Genomic DNA, 20,360 nt, shown 5'->3' with positions numbered 1-20,360 from the left:
AGATAATCTGTCAGGGGAGTGTAACACAGTTAGAGCCTGCTGGGACTCATACAGCCCATCAACACCTACCTACTTCTGCTGAGTCATACAATGACACGGGAGAAAAAATGTGGAATGTGGGGAACAGGTGGAGTGTCCACCTCATCTTTAAAGGTTGTGAATTTAGAGACGGTGCAGTACAGGATGTGAATGCCTGTGTGTGCAGATCTACAAGTCTTATTTGCTAAAAGCAAAGCACCTGATACACTTTTTTTAAAAAAAGATTTTTATTTATTTATTTGACAGAGAGAGAGAGAGAGAGAGCACAGGCAAGGGGAGCAGCAGAGGGAGAGGGAGAAGCAGGCTCCCCACTGAGCAGAGAGCCTGATGCAGGACTCAAATTCAGGACCCTGAGATCATGACCTGAGCCTAAGGCAGACACTTAACCAACTGAGCCACCCAGGTGCCTCACATCTGATAAATTCTTGCCTTGCTGACAGTTCAGTTGCTACTAAAGTAGGCAAAGCCTGAGACTAAGTAATATGCTGAATTTAATTTTTACCAAAATGGAAGAACTTTAAGAGAAGGAGATCATGTTATCTTATAGCTCATAGCAGTCAAAGAAGGGAACATTGGTCATAGACAGGTTTCCTGAATCTAAAAACAAACAAATGGCAACAAAAAGCCAAAAGCTATACCCTTTTTTAAGTCAGAGGAAAGATAAATATAAACCTCTAACTTGAGATTCAGTGAACAACTTTGTGCGGACACCATTCAGCATAGAAGACACAGATTTTTAAGTGGAAATGGTTCAGAAAAGATGGGAGGTTCTAGACGATGACATTATAATTATTCCCAATGGAAAAAAATGTAAAGGAAACACAAATGATTAAAGTATATGAAAGGTCAGAGTGACAAATCATTAAATAAGTATATAAAAGTGGGGTAGAAACCTGTAAGCAGGTGGTTAGAGTTGCTCAAGTCCAGAGGAAGCTAAAGTCTCAGGACTTCCCTTGTGAAGTTGTTTTCCAAGCAAACTGATGAAGAAAGTATAAGAGAATGACAATGAAGAAAACAGAAGCAAGCATCACATTGGCAGTACGGGATGGTGACAGGGACCAGGCATTGCAAGACCAACTCTGTCACTAATTAGTTAGGTGGCTCTGAAGCATATATATCATTTAGCTTCTCTGATCTTGTATTTTTTCATCTGTAAAATAAAAGATTTTTGACCTTCACAGTTGTGTGCTGTTGTCCAATTCTTTGATCCATCTTGTAGAGCTCCTATTTGGAGAAGATAGTAATGTGTTAATAAATGGATAAAAATATACCTTTATTCATTCCTATTTACTACTTGCCCTCAGTACTTTTGATTCTTTTTTTGCTTTTTAAGAATTTCAACAAATAAGTCAATCACAGTAAAATTCTAGATGATTATGTGGTTTACTAACATTTAGGAAAGAAAGAGGTGATTAAAGATCCAACATGGATTTACTAAGGAAGTTGTGCTAAATAAAAACAGATGAGATAGTGGATGTGAAAATATTTGTAGTCCATACAACAGTCTTTAAATGTTTCTTACTAATTTAAATGGCCATTTTTCTTCATATTTCTGAATTAGAGGAATACCATAGATGTATTTATATATTTAATTAAAATATTTGAGAATGTTTTGAATGCTACCTTTTTAGGTAATGTGGAATAATGTGTCATAATACCAGTTGTATCATTGATAAATGGTGTGATTTAATGGTATAAGTGGTGTATATAATATCCATTATAACCATTAATAAATGGTATAATTTAATGGTTTAAATTGTATATATAATACCTATTATTACCATTAATAAATGGTTGCACATACATCATTGCAGACCATTGCAAATTTAGGGTGATCTCTAGAATAGCATTCCTGGATCCTCTCCTTGGTATTGCCATGGTCAGTATTTTTATAAATCAGACCTTATAGACAGCATAGCACAGTTCAAAATCATTTGCGCATATTTGTTTTAACTATGTGATACTGGCTTTTTTTTTATATTGGCATATTTCTTAACCATTATATGCCTCACTTTCCCCATCTATATAAGGAGGGCACATGGTGTGATGAGCCCTGGGTGTTATATGCAACTAATGAATCATTGAACACTACACCAAAAACTAATGATGTACTATATGTTGGCTTATTTGAATTTAAATTAAAAAAATAAAATAAAATTTTAAAAAAGAGGGCTAAGAGTAAGTCCTATCTCAGAGGGTTGCTCTGAGGAGTAAATAAAATAATGTGTCTAAGTGATTAACACCAGTGTCTGGCAAGCTTAATAAGCCCATGGTAATGTTAGTGGTAATTTCAATGATGATAATGATCATTTGGTGAGAAGATATGCTTATGAATTGTATGGAATGAAGCTGTGGGTGGTAGCTTGAGTCAGAGTGATGACTAATAGCCTGGAATGATATTCTCAAACCGTTAAGATTTAGTGGTTTAGATTTCATTTTGAGGTTTAAAATTTAATGGAATCAAATATGAAATCCTGCTTATAGGTTCGTAAATTTTCATGGCTTAAGTAAAAGAGAAAAGACTTGGCTTTGGCTGAAATCAATTTGCATAGAACCTCGGGGAGTTTGTTGACCACACAATCATAGGAACAAATAAGGACTGCTCAACACCAGGGCCATCCTAGCTGCTCTTCAGAGAGGTGTTACGGCTGTAGTTCCTCAGACTACATTTCCCCTGGGCTCTGTACTGGTCATGTTTCAGGGATTTAGAAGATTACTTCCACTTCTGATTCTCATATTTTGAAATCATTCATGGCTTTATAACAAAAATAAACAAAAAAGTTCTGAAGAATATATCAGTGGAGGAATGAGAAGTATTTATTCTGGAAAAGATTAGGTTTAGAGGAGATATTGTAACCATTTTAATATTTGAAAGACTGACGAGAAATAATCATGTTGTTTTGTTATGGAAGGCAAAACCAGTAAGTAATTTTTAGATAAGGATTCATAGAGAGAAGAGGGGACAGAGTGATAAAAGGCAACTGAAATGTTATAGAAGTTAGATTGAAGAGAAGACAGCTTCAGGTAGCACAGGATTATAGGTTTGTGTTTTTAAAATCTTTTTAATTGAGTTATAAATTACATATAGTAACATGCACAAATCTGAAGTATAGAGCGGGATGACTTTTTTAAATACACATGTGTTATCACTACCCAGGATCATAGAACTTTCCATCATCTCAGAAGGCTGCCTCATGCCCCCTTCTGGCCAATAACTGCCTTCTAACCCAGAAGTAACCATTTTTCTGACCTTTATCATCATATATTACTTTCTGCAAACTTCTTACAACCACTTTGGAGCACTGTTTACCAGTTTAAACATGTATCTACTTTCTGACTCAGCAATTTCATTTCCAATTACATATCTAAGAGAATGGTCACAACAGCTTTATTCATAATAGCCCAAAACTGGGAAACAACCCAAATAACCATTAGCAAGAGAACAAACATATTGTGGTATATCCACAAAATGAAATACTACTCAGCAATAAAAAAGAATAAAGGCCTGATACATGCTACAGCATGGGATGAATCTCAGAAACATCATGCTGAGTGAAAGAAGCCAGACATGGAAGGGTACATACTCTGTGATTCCAATTACATGAAATTCAAGATTGTAGATTTTAATGAAAGATTTTTATGACAATCTGATTTTGAATACCTAAGACAGTTGGAGAAAGTTCTTTCCCTTTCAGAAAAGGAGCCTGTATGAAGCAAAAGATGGCCGAGAAGTGGAAGGAAATTTAAACTAAAGCCAGGAGTTCAGCTTTGCTAGTGAGAAATACTTATTTAGCGTTCCTTGTTTTTGGAATTCTGTGCTATGTCATTATTTCCTTTCTTTTTCTTTCTTTTTTGTATTTGAATTATTTGTTTGGTTGTTTGGATTTGTTTTATTCTTCCTGAAGCTTCTTTTTATTTTTCCCCTTAATTCTTTTATAACAGCAAATATCTGTGTCATTATCTAAGAATATTTTTTCTCTTAATCATACTATATATTACATGGCATCTACTTTCTTTTTTAAATCACTCTTTCTGGAGCACTCTAACCTTCAGCTCAAATATGATCCATTTGATCTCTAGGCAAGTTTCACAGCTGTTTTTATAATGACTTCCCTGAACATACTCCTTTGCTAATAAGAACATTAGTTTTTGTAGCTAACATTTTTCTCATTCTTGGATTCTTTTTCTTAATTAAAAAAAATTTAATTCCAGTATAGTTAACATACTGTGTTATATTAGTTTCAAGTATACAGTATAGTGATTCAGTAATTTTGTACATTACCCGGTGCTCATCATGATAACTGTACTCCTAATCTCCTTTACCTATTTCATCCATTCCCCCCACCTACCACCCCTGTGGTAACCATCAGTTTGTTCTCTATAGTTAGGAGTCTGTAATTTGGTTTGTCTCTTTTTTTCCTTTGTTTCTTTGTTTTCTAAGTTCCACATGAATGAAACCATATATTTGTCTTTCTTTGACTGACTTATTTCACTTAGCATTATACTCTCTAGATCCATCCATGTTGTTGCAAATGTCAAGATTTTATTTTTTTTTTATGGCTGAGTAATATTCCATTGTATGTATATACCACATCTTCTTTATCTGTTCATCTATCAGTGGACCCTTGGGTTGCTTCCATAATTTGGCTATTGCAAATAGTACTGCAATAAACATAGGGGTGCATCTATCTTTTCCAATTAGTGTTTTCATATTCTTTGGGTAAATACTCAGTAGGGGATTTACTGAATCATGTGATTATTGTATTTTTAACTTTTTAAGGAACCACCATACTGTTTTTCACAGGGGCTGCATCATTTTGCATTCCCACCAACAGTGCATGAAGGTTCGTTTTTCTCCACATGCTTGCCAACGCTTGTTTCTTGTGTTTTTGATTTTAGCCATTCTGACCGGTGTGGTTTGCATTTCCCTGATGATTAGAATGTTGAGCATCATTTCATGTATCTGTTGGCCATCTGGGTATCTTATTTAGAGAATTGTCTGTTCATGTATTCTGCCCATTTTTGATTGGATTATTTGGGGCTTTTTGTGTTGTGTAAGTTCTTTATGTATTTTGGATATTAACCCTTTATCTGATATGTTATTTGCAAATATATCTCCCATTCAGAAAGTTGTCTTTGAGTTTTGTTGATTGTTTCCTTTGCTGTACAGAAGCTTTTTATTCTGATGTAGTCCCAATAGTTTATTTTTGCTTTTTGCTTCCTTTGCCTGAAGAGGCATATCTAGAAGAGTGTTGCTATGGCCAATGTCTGAGAAATTACTGCCTGTGCTCTCTATTAGGATTTTTATGGTTTCAGGTCTCATATTTAAGTCCTTAACCCATTTTGAGTTTATATTCATGTATGATGTAAGAAAGTGGTCCATTTTTATTCTTTTGCATGTAGCTGTCCAGTTTTCCCAACACCATTTGTTGAAGACAGTCTGGATTCTAATTCTTAGAAGGACTTTTTGGTAATAATGGTAGCTACATGGCACTTACAAAAGACAGGGATTGCATAGTTAGAGCATGTTCATACAAAATTGGACTGAGAATGATTATGAAGTTCCTTCCTCAAAATAAAATTTCTGAATAATAAGCAGTATCAGAAAGCAGCTGATATTTTTGTTTTTTCCCTGCTCAAAATCTCTGATACTACCTGTTTTCATCACTACGGTTAGCCACTCTGTTTCCCTTACCATTTTATCCATTTCCCTAGTGGTAAAAGCATAAAATCATGACAGGCAGACAAAACTACGGAGACAGAGAACAGATTAGTGATCACCAGGTGACAGGTATGGGTGGGAAGGGTACAATTAAAGGGGTAACACAAGAGAGTTCCTTTGGAACAGTTGTGTATTTTTTTATTATTATTTAAAGATTTTATTTGAGAGGGGGAGAGAGAGAGAGCATGAGCAGGGATAGGAGCAGAGGGAGAGGGAAGGGAAAGAATCTCAAACAGACTCTGCACTGAGCATAGAGCCTGACGTGGGGCTCCATCCCAGGACCCTGAGATCACGACCTGAACCAAAACCGAATCGGACGCTCAACCAACTGAGCCACCCAGGTGTCCCAGAACAGTTGTGTATTTTAATGGTGGTGGTGGTTGATTGAATCTAGCCATGGGATAAAATTGAATAGAACTAAACACACACATGAAAGCATGTAAAAGAAAGGTGAAAACTGAACAAGGAAGGTCTGTAATTTCCTTAATAGTACTTTACCAATGTCAGTTTTTGGTTTTTGATATACTATAGTTATGTAAGATGTCAGCATTGGGGGAAGCTGAGGGAAGCATTCACAGAACTGTGTACTATTTTCACATCTTTTTGTGAACCTATAATTATTTCAAAATAACAAGTTTCAAACTTATAATAGACAACAACAACCAAGTCAAAGTATTTTTTTTTAAAGAAATGAAAGAGGTAGTCTTACGAGCAAGCAGCCCATCATAACGAGCTTTCCCCTAAAGGTAGTATATATGCTATTTCTTAAAAGTGAGCCAAAACATGCAGTTCTTGCCTCTGATTTAAATGTTAGGCAGTTAAAAAAAAAATGGTAGCCAGGTACTAGATTAAAATGTGGCTAATGAATGCACACTGCAAAAGGAACACACTAACTTTCATAAGGGTGTGTGTAAGTATAGGCAGTAGATCTCTGGTCAGACTTCATTTCATGTACGTTCTACCTTTGTCTGTCTGTGCTCTGTCTGGTTCACCAGTGTATTTGCTCATGAACTTGCTTCAAACAGTTTGTAGAACAGAATTCTTCTAGATAGCATCATTGTTATCTTTAAAAAAAAATCACTTATTACATGTACATCATAGGAAGTTTTGGAAATAAAGATAAACAGTAGAAAAAAATTACCTCTAATCCCACCACTCAGAAATACTGTTGATATTTTGTATATATAATTCTAGTCTTATTATTTCTGTGCATATAAATGCTTTTTAAAAAATATGTGAGATCATAATTTTGTAAACTTGTTTTACTTATTATGTAGGTACGGCAATGCACCATTTTCCCAGATCATTAAATACTTTTCGCCCACGTGATTTAATGACTACATAGAATTGTACCCTGTGGATGTACGGCATCTTAACTAAACTTTTGTGATTGGACATTTAGGCTGTTTCCAGTTTTCCGCCATTAGAAACAATATTGTCATCAACATCCTTAAGGCTAAATCCTCATACACAGTTGTGATTATTTCTCTTAGGAAAAAGTCTCAGAAGTGGAATTGCTGGGGTAGGCAAAATGTCAACGCTTTTGCTTTTATTGTCAAAGATAAGCATCATTTAAAAAAATTTGTTGTAAACAAAAACTTTATTTGAACAACAAGAAGCTTTACCTACAGGGAAACTGAGGATCAGTTTCTTTAGAGTGATTCATCACTTCTTAGAGGCAACTGCCATTACCAGATAGATGAATTGTTTTGACAGAATTAAAAGGAAAACATTGAAACTATCTAAATAAACAAATTATGCAAGAATTTTTTTGCTATTTTTTATTTTTGTTAAACAGTGAGAGCAAAATAATTTACTTGAGTAAAAGAAAACAAATGGAATCAACATGCCACTAGTGGGGAATGAAGTATTTACATTTCTCCCACTTCCCATTTGATATTGATTAAAGTATATTTTTGGTTATTTAGTTTTTAAGCATTACAACTATGCACATATACCACCTTCTTTACATACAGTGAAGGAGTAGGGTTAAAAAAATTTTATGGGAAAAACGCACTGTAGTAGTTGTAATGTTGCAGAATTCTGTTGCATTTTTCTAGTTGTGAATGTCCTGTTCATGGGCAAGAGGGGGCCTGGTTCTGGATTAAAGATCATTTTTGATTGGACAGCTGTAGTATTTTGCAGAACACCTCAGTTGTATGTTTTTCTGCATTTCCAACTGAGTGAATATGTCACTTTGCTTGTTTAGGTAACCATCAAAACACAATCTGATCTTTCTCATTGAGAAGCCAAATCCTTAACAACAGGTTTTCTTTAATTTATCAAGTGAGGCTCCGTCTTGTGTGTTGCCAGCTTCAGATAATTATGTTCATTGTCTTCAGCCTCAACGCCTTTCTTGGACTTTTCATTGGTCCCTACTTTATGGAAAGCTGCTAGGTTGACACAGAAGGAACACAGATCACACCAAGAAGAGTGGAAACAAGCCTTGGATACTTTTTAAATAAAAAGTCTGAACTTTAAAAGAAGGTCTGAACTTTTAAGTAGAATGGTATTATCTGCAGTTTTTATTACCTTCCAATAACAATCAATGAGTGGAACCTAGTAAAGAAGATATTTGATTCTTGGATTAATTTCCCACACCGGGAAGCAGTTAAATGTTTAGATGTTGTAAAAGCAGCAAGACAAATCCATGAGTATTTGACATTCTTTTTTTCTTCTTAGTCATAAGCACATCATTTTACACTATGCATATGGTGGTGAAATTTTGTTTGAATATAATTTATGAGATGAGGGTTACAAAGGCCTCTTTCCCTTTCAGTTCTGTGTTGGTATTTTCTATGATTATTAATTTTTTATCAATGGCATTGAAATTTCCTTCAAAGAGAAATTCCTCTTGCTGGGATTGGTGATAAATACTTATTACTGGATTAGGGATTGTTTTTCTTTTATGACCTTATTTTCCTCTGTGGCTGTCTGTTGGCTAGTTATGGGACTTTCCTTTTCATTCTTACTGTAATGTAATTTTTTTAAGTTTTAATTTAAATTCCAGTTAGTTAACATACAGTGTTATATTAGTTTCAGGTGAACAATATAGTGACTGAACATTTCCATACAACACCCGGTCTCATCATAACAAGTGCACTCCTTAATCCCCACCACCTATTTCCCCAATCCCCCCACCCACCTCCCCTCTGGTAACCATCAGTTGGTTCTCCATAGTTTAGAGTCTGTTTCTTGGTTTGTCTCTCTCTCCTTTTTGCTCCTTTGTTTTGTTTCTTAAATTCCACCGTAATGTAATTCTTTTGAAGTTGAAAATAGCCCTGTGAAGAAACTGGCAGAGCATTCCAGGTGGTAAGAGTTTCTCCAGCCTAGAGTGGATTTTGCTGCCCTGGGAATGGTCTGAATTAAGATGGCATTTCTCTGTCATAGTGTATTTGGTTCAGTGTTAAAGAAATACTATCCAGTAGGAAATAGGGTTATGATTTAAACACAAATTTTTCTCCGAAAGAGACTACCCTCTTTGAATTTATCTATTCTCAGTTGTACCCTGTAGTTTTATTTCCCTTTAAACTAATTATCTATATCTGTTACCCACTCCCACCTCTCCGTGTGAAATTTTCTGTACAGACTGAGAGGAACTGTTTCTCGGAGAAACAAATTAGGCTTTATATGAATGAACAAAAATTGTATAGATTTCTAAAGATTTCACATATATATCCTTATATATAAAGATTTTTCATGTATGTTATATATAATGTGTTACCTTTTCAACAAAAAACTGAATATGAACTTCTTGAAATTTAATGCAAAGGAAATCTGGTTTAAATCTGACCCTTAAAAAATAATTTATTTAGGTGTATTTTTTTTTTAAAAAAAGATCCAGGTAATATTTTTTCTTCACATTAGTATTTCATATGCCTGTTGAGAACTTTTTATGAGAGACATAGAGGTCCTAATCTGCCTTTTATGATATCAAGGGCATTCCTGTAACATTTAAATTTATAGCTGTTGTCTGATTAATTAAGCTCAATACATGAAAATCCATGTCTTAAATAGAAGATGATTGCTCAAGAGTCAGGCTGGTGGATTTTAAACGTGAATTCACAAAAATATGAATTACCCTTAGTTTCACATACTACCCTGCTACATAAGAAGCAGCTGTGTATTGTATGCATTAAAATATTCTTAATTTATGCTTTGTTAGACTTACATGATTAAAATGCTAGTGGATTAAAAATAATTGCTCTTTATTTCTGCAGACTTCTAAGAGTTTCTACTTTCTTTTTCTCTAACAGATATAAGCTTACCAAAGTCGGCAACAATATGCTATACAGCTGCCTTGCTCAAAGCAAGGGCTGTCTCTGACAAGTAAGTGGAGAATGGCTTGGGCGGTGCTAAATGTCTGACCCGACTGAAGGAGGTGTGTTGCCTCTGAGGGCTTTCTCTGGAAGTTTCTCTTAGTCTTTGAGACCCCTGCTTATGAGCATGCATTTTCTAAAACCTGCTGATCTTTTCTTTCACTACTAGAAGGAGGGGGAATATATATCCCCAGGTTTTGTAAGGGTGTGGTGGGTCCCTAAAGAGGGATTTATGTGAAATTCCATACCTCTGAGGTGACTTTTTTTTTTTTTTTTGCCAGACAGTAGATACCGAAAGGCCTGCTTGGGACTTACACAAAATGCCTTCCTTTTATTCATTTTTTTGCGTATTCCTCTTCCTTCAGCAGTCCAAGACTGGGTAGTAGTCCTAACAAACACGTGAGATGCAGAGGGGTTGATCATCTCCCATTCTTTGACTCCTCAGTTCCCAATTAACCCCCCACCCAGGGTCCGTTTGCTTTGAGTTGTCATCTCAGTGGGACATTTGCCCCTTTTATTCAGGCAGGTGACTTTGGCACAGAGAATTTCCATACACATCCGAGATGACTGGCAAGTGAAAGAGAACAGTTGGCTTCACTGTTCTTGAGTTCACAAATGCTTACGTTTCCCCAATACAATCCCTCTGAAGCACTGAAAAGCAGATAACAGGAAAAGAAAACAGCCTCTGCTCTGTCAGACAGGTTTGCTGTTAAGTGTGTGTGCACTTCAAGACCGAAGTAATTTTCTTTCATTCTTTTTTATCCTGTAGATCGCCAGTACCTACTGCAACATCTTTTCTCCCTACACAGCGACTCCAGCTTGGGAGGGCAGGGCCAGGGTTGTCACAGCTTCCCCTGTGGTGTCTGCCTGCCAAGCACAGCTCTGGAGTTAGCCCTGGGTGTGAGGTGAGAAAGAGATTGCATGGTCTGGTTTTTTTCATTCACTTGGGCAGGTGTCCCGCCCGCAGTTTGGGCACGCACACCCCCCTGCCGGAACGGCCCCAAGCAGGCTGGCCTGTGGTGGAAGCTGCATCGCAGCACTGACATTGGGTTGGGAGCCTCCTTTAAAATTCTCCCCAGTTCTGTTTTTAACCACGTACGCTCTTCTGTAACCTAGTTTTCTCTTTTTCCTACACTGTCTGCCCTCATCAGTCCTACCCCATCCCCTGACCTAAGCAGGTACCTCATAGAAAATTTAGACTAGCTATTTAGACAGAGAGACTTGACAGCTGAATTTAATTCCTGCCAAGATTAGATGCAAGCACGCTTTCTGCTTCTGCTGGGGTTTTTGTTGGCCTCGGTCTGAGGGGTCACTCAGAGGTTCCGTGTAGTGGAGGTTTGGAGAGCTCATGCCATTGGCTCGCTGTGGTTTTATGGGCCCTTGACGTGTAGATGCCTTTCCGGGTTGATGCCCAAGCAGTGGTCCCAACTGGATGGTGTTTGTCTTTCTGCTTTTCAGATTCTCTCCCGAGGCTGCATCTCGGCGGGGGCTGAGCACAGCAGAGATGAATGCAGTAGAGGCCATTCATAGAGCTGTGGAATTCAATCCTCACGTGCCAAAAGTGAGTCTGTGGAATCCCCACAGGAACTCGTTATGATAGCAGAGAGTGTTCGGTGACCACAATGTCATGTCTCGAATACACCCAGTATAAAAAAGTGAATTGCGGCCAATGAACATTGAGGCCCTATATAGTCCATGGTTAGCTTCATTTTTAAGCAAAAGCTACATTCAATAGGCTTTGTGCCGATTTGGGGGCTTTCTATAATTGGGGTAAATTGATAGACCTGGCTTAGTCAGGTCAGGCCAGGAAGCCTGAAATTGGCAAAATACAGAGATCCCAAGAGTATTGATGCATTTGATAGGAATTTCACACCAGTTACAATCTTACTTAGACCCAACTCGGGAAATGAACCTGGTTTTGAATATAAATGGTAAAAAAAAAATACTGATTAAGACGTTCTGAGTGCTTTGTGAGTGCCATTTTAGGAGGAATATGTAGTAGGAAATGTTTGTCTTAATTGTTAACCACATGATTGACCAATTTATAAATACCCAGTATTTCCCATATATTTATTTTCCTGAATTTGATTTTAAAAGGGAGTCAAATCACGATAGAGGATATTTCTATAATCTTTTATTTAGGAGATGGATGTGTATTTATGATTTACCTATATTTGAGTACCTGCTATGTGATAGGCACCTTGCTGAGTGCTATTTTCAGTTTCTCAGTGTTATAAAGCACATTTTGAGCTTTGGGAAACTATTCATACAGGGTACCACAGGCATAGATTTCTTTCAAATTTCTGAGGAAGACTTTCACTGGTGAAAAATGACAAAGGAAGGCTATTTTGTTTTCTTGCAGTACTGTAGCAAGAGGGTGGTGCATGTGTGCATGTATGTGTGTATGTGAGGATTTGTAGAGTTACCTACTTTAATTTATTTTGTTGATATTCACAGTGACAGAGATAGGTGACCTAACGTCATTTCTGAGCTTTGACTCAGGTCATGCTCATTTTCTCACAAAACAGAAATCTGAAGAATGGTGCACAGTGCCACAGTTGGTGAAGGATATAGTTATCCACTCTAGTTCCAGTGGATAATGACCAACATAGTACTTGTAGACTTAGGTATCATAGATAGGGTGGTATAACATCTCTTTATTTAATGTATTTCTGGCTAAGTTAAAAATGTTTGTTCAAATTCAATTAAAATTTAAAGCTAATTATGAAAATATTGTCCTGAATTACAGTCAACTTAGGTCATCAATTAATATCTATTGAATGCTATATTCAATACAGAGTTATTCTATGAGTATAAATAAGCTCTTCTAGAAGTAGCATTGAGCAGTAGAGTCCTAGAAAAAACTTGGGTTCAAGTTCTGGCTCTGTCATTTATTAGCCATGGGAGCTGGGGGCTTAGCATCTCTGAACTCAAAGTTTTCCCTCATTTTTTCAAATGACGATAAAAATATAAACCTTACCTTCTGTGATAAAGACCAAGTGAGATAATATAGTCAAAGTTCTTTGAAAAATTGAACATCATATGTTCATAAAATATTAAAATTGATATTGGACTTGTTGGCGGCCCCTCAAATCTGGAAACTGGGTCCTAACTCTTCCAGTTTTAGCAGAGCTTTGTAATCTTAGTGCATGAGATAGGAAACTGGTACTTGCTGGTTAGATATTTTAGTTGAAGCTGTAGTATAATTGAATGATAAGGGTCTTAAATGGTTGATTGAGCTTCTAGAAGAGTATTAAAAGCCCTAAGAAATAGTTTAAGGCTACCTAGGAAGAATTTGACTCAGTCAGCTAGCATTCTACCTGCAAAATAGAATTCTTTTTAAAAGTGGGAACATTTGAAATATTTGATTTCACTCTACTCTTTAATTGTTGACTGGAGAAAAGATAGGATACATAGGTAAACGATTCTCTACACTTTGCTTTGTTGGTGATTGTGCTGAGGGAAAACTTGTTTCTAGATCGTCTTCATCTATTGACATTTCCATGGGGAAAAGGCCCTGTGAATCACTGTTCAGAATTATGTCCAGAATTAACCACAAACCTCTGGTACGTACGTGTACTATTTGCAGGCTGTTATAAACATCCTTTATACATGACCTATTTATTGGGCTGCTTGCTAATACTTTAGTAAACACACACACACACACTGGTGCCTTTTCAGGCAGAAGGTAGACTTAATTCTAATGAGACATCAGTGAAAGATATAAACTCTTAGACTCTTGGTGTAAGAAGGGACCTCAGAGATCATCTAGGACACCTTCCCAACCTCAGCTTGAATCTCTCCTCCTAATGATATCGTGATGATTATTTTTAATATTGGTTTTTATTGCATGTTTACTGTGTGCCAAGCACAGTACTAAGTGAACTACATATGCCTCTCATTTATTTTGCATAACAACACTGTGAAGTGTATCAGACTATTAGCCCTGCTACACAGATGAGGGCACTGCAGGTCTGGAGAGGTTAAGTGACCTGCTCACGGTCACACAGCTAGTAAATGACAGAGCCTGAACTGGTTCTGGGTTCTCAAACCCTTCAATATCACCCTCCACAGCCCCCTCACCATCCCACCAAGTTGCGGACCAGCCTAGACTTGAAGCCTTCAAATGATGGCGGGCACATGACTTCCCAAGGCACTCATGGACAATTCATATTTCCTCAAGATACTCTCCTATTTTAAACACTTCCTTGCCTTCTTTTTCTCTATCACAGGAAGTCGTCAGTGGCCTACCACAGGAATTTTCAGCAACTACGTGCCGTTTTACCCAATTATAGTCTGTTAGAAGGAGAAAAAATACCAGATAAAATAGCTGAGAACTGCCTTCCATGAATGTCCAGCTTAGGTCTGTCTGGTATTCTATTAAGCAGAGGTACATAGTTAATATTTCAACATCCAGTGGAAAAATACCAATTATTTACTCCAGGAGGGTTACTCTTAGGAACACTCTTCACCTGCAAATGTGCAGAGTAGGGAGTCTCTCTCCTAAACACACCTCAGGACCAGGAAGTAAATAAAAACTAGTAAAAAGCCGTGGGCCTCTATTCTGAAGGGAGCCTTTTAAGTAGTCAGGTATATCTAAAACACAAGGATTTCTGAGGCTTTCGATTGCAGCAGATTATAAGGAGGAAGCAGCCCGTAGGCTCATTATTATAAACTGAATTGTGTGACTCCCCTCCTGAGGAACTGCAGCTGCGTCCCCAACCCTACAAAGGAGGATATAAACTACTTGAAAGGTTCTTCAACATCCTTTAAAATATGACCCAACTTGTTTTTCAGTTTTTCTAGCTACTTCCAACAGTCTGTTTATTGTTCCAGAAACGTTCTCCTCCTCTTCCCTCTTTGCTTCCTCTGAGGATATCCTACTCATCCTTCACCCCCACCATTAAAAGTCACCACCGGGAAACCTGTTCATTCCTCATCCCAGAATCAGTCTCTCCCCTCTGTGATCTCTCACTACCGTGAATTGATTACAGAATTACTCTTTTCCCCTTTTTGAGGATGACTAGTGGTTTTAGGATCTTAATGATGCTGCTGTTTTCTAAGAACTGGGTACATGGTTCAAAATATGAAATCTCTAAACCATTAGAGGATGTTTTCCATTTAATGATATTAAAATAAGAGCTTTGAATTTAAAGGGAATATTCTTCATTTTTTAAAGAAAATTTCACTTAAGTTGCTGGACAAATGAAGAGCCATGCTCATCTCTGTTCTATATCTTCATCTGTATATTGTTATAGTTTATTGGATTTTTTTGTTTTAGCTTTTCCTTCTGCTTTCCCTGCAAATATGCTTCCCCACCTACCCTGACCTATTTTGTTTCCTTTGCAGCACAGGAGCCTTTTATTTTGATGTAGTCCCACTTGTTTTTTTTTTGCTTTTGGTGTCTATGCTTTTGGTGTCCTAGCCAAGAAATCATTAGCAATGTCGAGATTTACATGGGAGGATGGTGTTTTTCTCTCAGTGATTCATCACTCTGCAAGGATCACTAATGCTACATACTCTTAGTATGCTGTATCTACACTGCAAGTCTTTCCCTGTGAAGAGACCCCTTTTCGGTTTAGAGGATGTTTCATTAACTCCTTCGGGGTGCTAAAGATAAATTTCATTTTCTGACACATTTCCAAAACAAGACTAACGTACTGGTTTGTTACAGACAGTATTAGATTTTGTTTTTTCCCTCTGTAGTGGTGGTATAAAAATAAATTTCTTTCTATATTAGAAGAAAGTATAAAGAAATTTTTCATAGTCCTATCATCTAATCCGACTTAAGACTCTTTCTAGCCTTATTTTCCCATGCATTTTTAATACTTAGGAATCATAGTCACACAGCATATACATTTTTTAAAAAATTAACCTGGGGCTCTAAACTTGAATTTTGTGGTTGGGTATTGGGGGGTATATTTGTTTTTTTTGGAGGAGGATCATCAGATTTTCATGGTTCTTTGACCTTAAAAAGGCTATCTTCTAACTTAACATTAAAGTCCAAGTCTTTTAGCCCTGTGCCTTCAAACACTCTAAAATATTCTCAGTAACTGTTTTCTGGATGATTTACTTCCTTATTTTTTATCATAAATAATACATATCATGAAATCTACCTTCTTAATAAATTTTTAAGTATGAAGTATAGTATTGTTAACTGTATGCACGTGGTTGTTAGAACTTTTTCATCTTGCATGTCTGAAACCCCATACTCATTGAACCAGGACCTCTCCATTTCTCCCTCCTCCTCTCAGCCCCGGGTAACCACTGTTCTACTTTCTGCTTCTGTGAGTTTGAACACTTTAGATATGTCACATTGGTGGAATCATGCAGTATTTGTCCTGTGACTGGCTTATCTCACCTAGCATAATGTCCTCCAGGTTCATCCATGTCACAGCACAGGACAGGATTCCTTTCTTTAAGGCTGAATAATATTCCATTGTGTGTGTATATCACATTTTCTTTATCCATTCATCTGTTGATGTAAATTTAGGTTGTTTCTACTTTTTTGGCTATTGTGAATAATGCTGCAATAAACATCAGCAAATACCTCTTCAAGATCCTGTTTTCAGTTCTTTTGGCTGAATACCCACAGTGGCATTGCTGGATCATGTGGCAGTATTATGTTAATTAATTAATTAATTTTTTTAGACTTTACTTATTTGACAGAGAGTGCGCACAAGCATGGGGAGCAGCAGGCAGAGGGAGAGGGAGAAGCAGGCTCCCCACTGAGCAGAGAGCCCGACATGGGGCTCAATCCCAGGACCCTGGGATCATGACCTGAGCCGAAGGCAGCCACCCAACTAACTGAGCCACCCAGGGACCCCACTATTTTAATTTTTTGAGGAACCTCCATACTGTTTTGCACAGTGGCTGCACCAGTTTGCATTCCCACTAACAGTGCACAGGGGTTCCACTTTCTCCACTTTCTCACTAACACTTGTTATAGTCTTTTTTTGACAATGGCCTCACACATCCTAACTTGTATGAGATGATATCTATTGTGGTTTTGATTTATACTTCCCTGATAATTTGTGATGTTGAGCATCTTTTTTTTTTTTGAGAGAGTGAGTGTGAGTGAGTTGGGGGAGGGGCAGAGGGGGAGGGGGAGAGAGAGAATCTTAAGTAGGCTCCACGCCTAGTGGGGAACCTGATGTGTGGGGCTCCATCTCACAACCCTGAGATCATGATGTGAGCTGAAATCAAGAGTCAGATGCTTAACTGACTGAGCCACCCAGGCACCCCTGAGCATCTTTTCATGTACCTGTTGGCCATCTGTATGTCTTCTTTGGAGAAATGGCTGTTCATGTCTTTCGCCCATTTATTGTTCAAGTTATTTTGTTTTGTTTTGTTTGTTTGCTATTTAAATTGTAGGAGTTTCCTGTATATCTTGGATGTTAACCCCTTATCAGATGTATAGTCTGCAGATATTTTCTCCCATTCCATAGGTTACTTTTCCACTCTGTTGTTTTCTATGCTGCACAGAGGCTCTTTATTTTGATATAGTCCCACTTACATATTTTTACTTCTGTTGTCTATGCGATTGGTGTCCTATCCAAGAAATTGTTGCCAAGACCGGTGTTATGAAGCTTCTCCCTATATTTACTTCTAGGGGTTTTATAGTTTCAGGTCTTACATTTAAATCTTTAATGCATTTTGAGTTGGTTTTTGTGTATTGTTTAAGATAAAGGTCCATTTTCATTCTTGTGCATGTGGAATCCAGTTTTCCTCGCATTATTTATTGAAGAGAATGATTTAATTCTTGTGTCCTCTGTTGTAGACATCAGGTGGTCAACTATAATAGCAAACCTTTTGGTCATAAAGATATTTTGGTGTTTACGTTATCTATTTAGGATAGATATACAGAATGAGAATTACTGAGTAACATATAGAAGCACTTCAGGGCTCTTAATGTTTATTGCCAGATGCTCACCAAAAAAAGATTGTAGTAGTTTACACCTCCATCAGCAGGTAATGCCTTCTTTACCATTTTCTCGCACCCTCACCAGCATTGAGCAATCTGTTTAAAACAGAAAAAAGAAAGAAGGAAAACAAAAAAATAATTATGATTTCATTGGGTACAAATGGAATTCTGTTCTTTAGTTGGCGTTTCTTTGCCACTACTAGTAAGGTGGAACATTGTTAGCCATGTGTGTTTATTCTTTTCTGAATTGTCAGGCCCATTATGTAGACTTCCTGTTCTTACCGGGAAAACATATTAACGTAATGATAGAGCAAGAGGTAGCGACATCAGGTAGGCAGACCTGTGAAGTGTCATTAACAGGGTCCAGAAGTATTTGAAACAAGGACTCTCACTACTTCTTGTCCATGGCCCAAAGGGAACCATGGGAAGGGAGAGTTGATTAGCTCCCTGCCTGTTTCCTTTTTGATAAAATGGGTATAAAAATAAAAGCTTCATAGGTCTGAGGAAATGTAAATGGAATTACATTGTGGAACTCATCCAGTACATAGTAGGCACTTGGACATGTGTTGGGCCTTCGTCATCTTTTCCCTGGTACTTTCAGCTCTATTTCTGCTATTGCTGGCTGGGCTACAATAGACACTGCCTAGAAAAATGCATTAATAAGTACTTTTGAAACATCCTAGTGTAAGAAGGACAACTAGAGAGTTTAACGGTGGCACTGCATTGCCCCTGACCTTGAGTACCCACAGCGTCCCTTTAAGCCTACAGATTTGAGGGGAGGCTCTAGCATGCTCTGGCTTACAGCTGTTGTCTTCTGGAATTCCCAGTTTGTAACTGTCGGTAAGTCCGTTGCTTATGGTTGATTAGAAGTTACCTGTTTCCGACCTCTGTCTCCTATTTTTTTTTCCTGGAATGCCACCAAAACAACAATGACAAGTAACTAATAATGATTTTTTAGAGCAGTAAACATTTTTTTCCCTCCTAATACAATCTTATATGAAGCCTTAATGAACAAAGCAAGTAGACATAGAACTGCTATGGTTGAAACTGGGATGAGAAAGCAGGTAGCCCAGCAACCCCAAGGCACCTGTACATACAGTTTAGAAAAGAACAGAAGCCTATGACCAGTCACTACCACTACAGGAAAATCCCAAGCATGTGAGGTCCCACCCATAGAACTGGAGGCTCCACACCCATTCTGATGAGCAGCAGAGGGCTGAGGGAGCCCCAGGGCTTGAGATGCCTGAGTGTTGTCGGTGGAGACATTGAGGGGAAAAAAATCACCAGCACCAATGCAGGGAAAGCTTTCATCTTCATCTTGCCTAAAATACCAGCACTAGGAAGCCATGGGCTCTTCCTACTGGCCCCACATCGGGGTGCAGTGGGCAGTCCCTGAGTGTGCTGGGGAGAGGGAGCTTGCTGTGTTCCTGAAGCTCCTTTTACCAGCCGGACAGCCCAGGCTTGACATGGTATTGACAGGAGGGTCCAGCCTAATAGATACATAGTTTTTAAATTCTCAGTCTCAGAGTGTGGAAAGTCATGAGAAAATAGGAAAGAATGAAAAATGTTATGACAGAAATACATTCCCAATAAAAATTTACATTTTTTAAAAAAAGCTCATCTAATGTTAATCTAGAAACTCTTATTTCATGGGGATTTTAAGAGGCTTGTGGGAGAAAACATCCTAGTCATTGTATATGCTAATGGAGTGTCCACAGGACCTTGTTAGAGTGATGGAAATTCTGTTTCATGCAGACACTAGTGCAGTCCTCCCTTTATGTCTTGGTAGAGCTGATTGACAGAGTATAAAATTGCTTTTTAATCCAATTTAGGAAACAAAACGTGTAGTGGGTTTTAGCATTTAAAAATGCTTGAAGCTTGGAAGCAGAAACTCAAAATACTCTGGCAGATTGTCTGTGATACTGTATATCAATGGTACATTTCAGAAATATTATTTCAATATAAGTTTCTTTGAATTGAGTCATATTTTGTTCCAAAGCTTTTTTGGATTAGAATAAGGAGAATGTATTGTGGAAATATGACCCAGAGGAAAGTGAGCAGAAACCAGTTTTTAGGCACATTTCTCAGGAAGAGACAGTTTCTAAAAGATCTCTTTCTTTAACAAAAAGCAGTATAGCTGCCCCACCAAGGCCACTGCCATCATGACCAGCCTACCTAGGTCATCCCATCCTTTGGCCTCTTGTCAAAGCCCATCCGGTTTCATCTCTCCTCAGTGTTCTGTCCCACTGACCACTTTTTCTACCTCAGGGCCATCTTGGCTCCGTACTGCGTGCTCTCTGGGTCACTCCTGCATTTCGGGGCACTCTCCTCCTACATCGTTTCCTCCCCTGCCCAT

At 37.7% G+C, this 20,360-nt stretch overlaps 1 protein-coding gene across 8 annotated transcripts in view; it reads left to right on the top strand.

Moving 5' to 3' along the window:
• Positions 1–20,360, top strand: part of ST7 (suppression of tumorigenicity 7) — a 232,255-nt gene that overhangs the window by 183,582 nt on the left and 28,313 nt on the right. For 7 of the 8 annotated variants that reach the window (XM_081800210.1, XM_081800208.1, XM_081800211.1 and 4 more), the window contains 2 exons: positions 10,018–10,090; positions 11,539–11,641. The exons of the other annotated variant lie outside the window; for it this stretch is intronic. In XM_081800210.1, the coding sequence (XP_081656336.1) occupies positions 10,018–10,090; positions 11,539–11,641 (176 nt within the window). The remainder of the gene's footprint in view (positions 1–10,017; positions 10,091–11,538; positions 11,642–20,360) is intronic. 8 annotated transcript variants of the gene reach the window in all.

Source organism: Leptonychotes weddellii, chromosome 12 (assembly GCF_054177405.1).
Source record: "Leptonychotes weddellii isolate Sample4059 chromosome 12, ASM5417740v2, whole genome shotgun sequence".
NCBI lineage: Eukaryota > Metazoa > Chordata > Mammalia > Carnivora > Phocidae > Leptonychotes > Leptonychotes weddellii.
The sequence above is the reverse complement of the archived record's forward strand: the minus strand, read 5'-3'. Positions and strand labels throughout refer to the sequence as shown.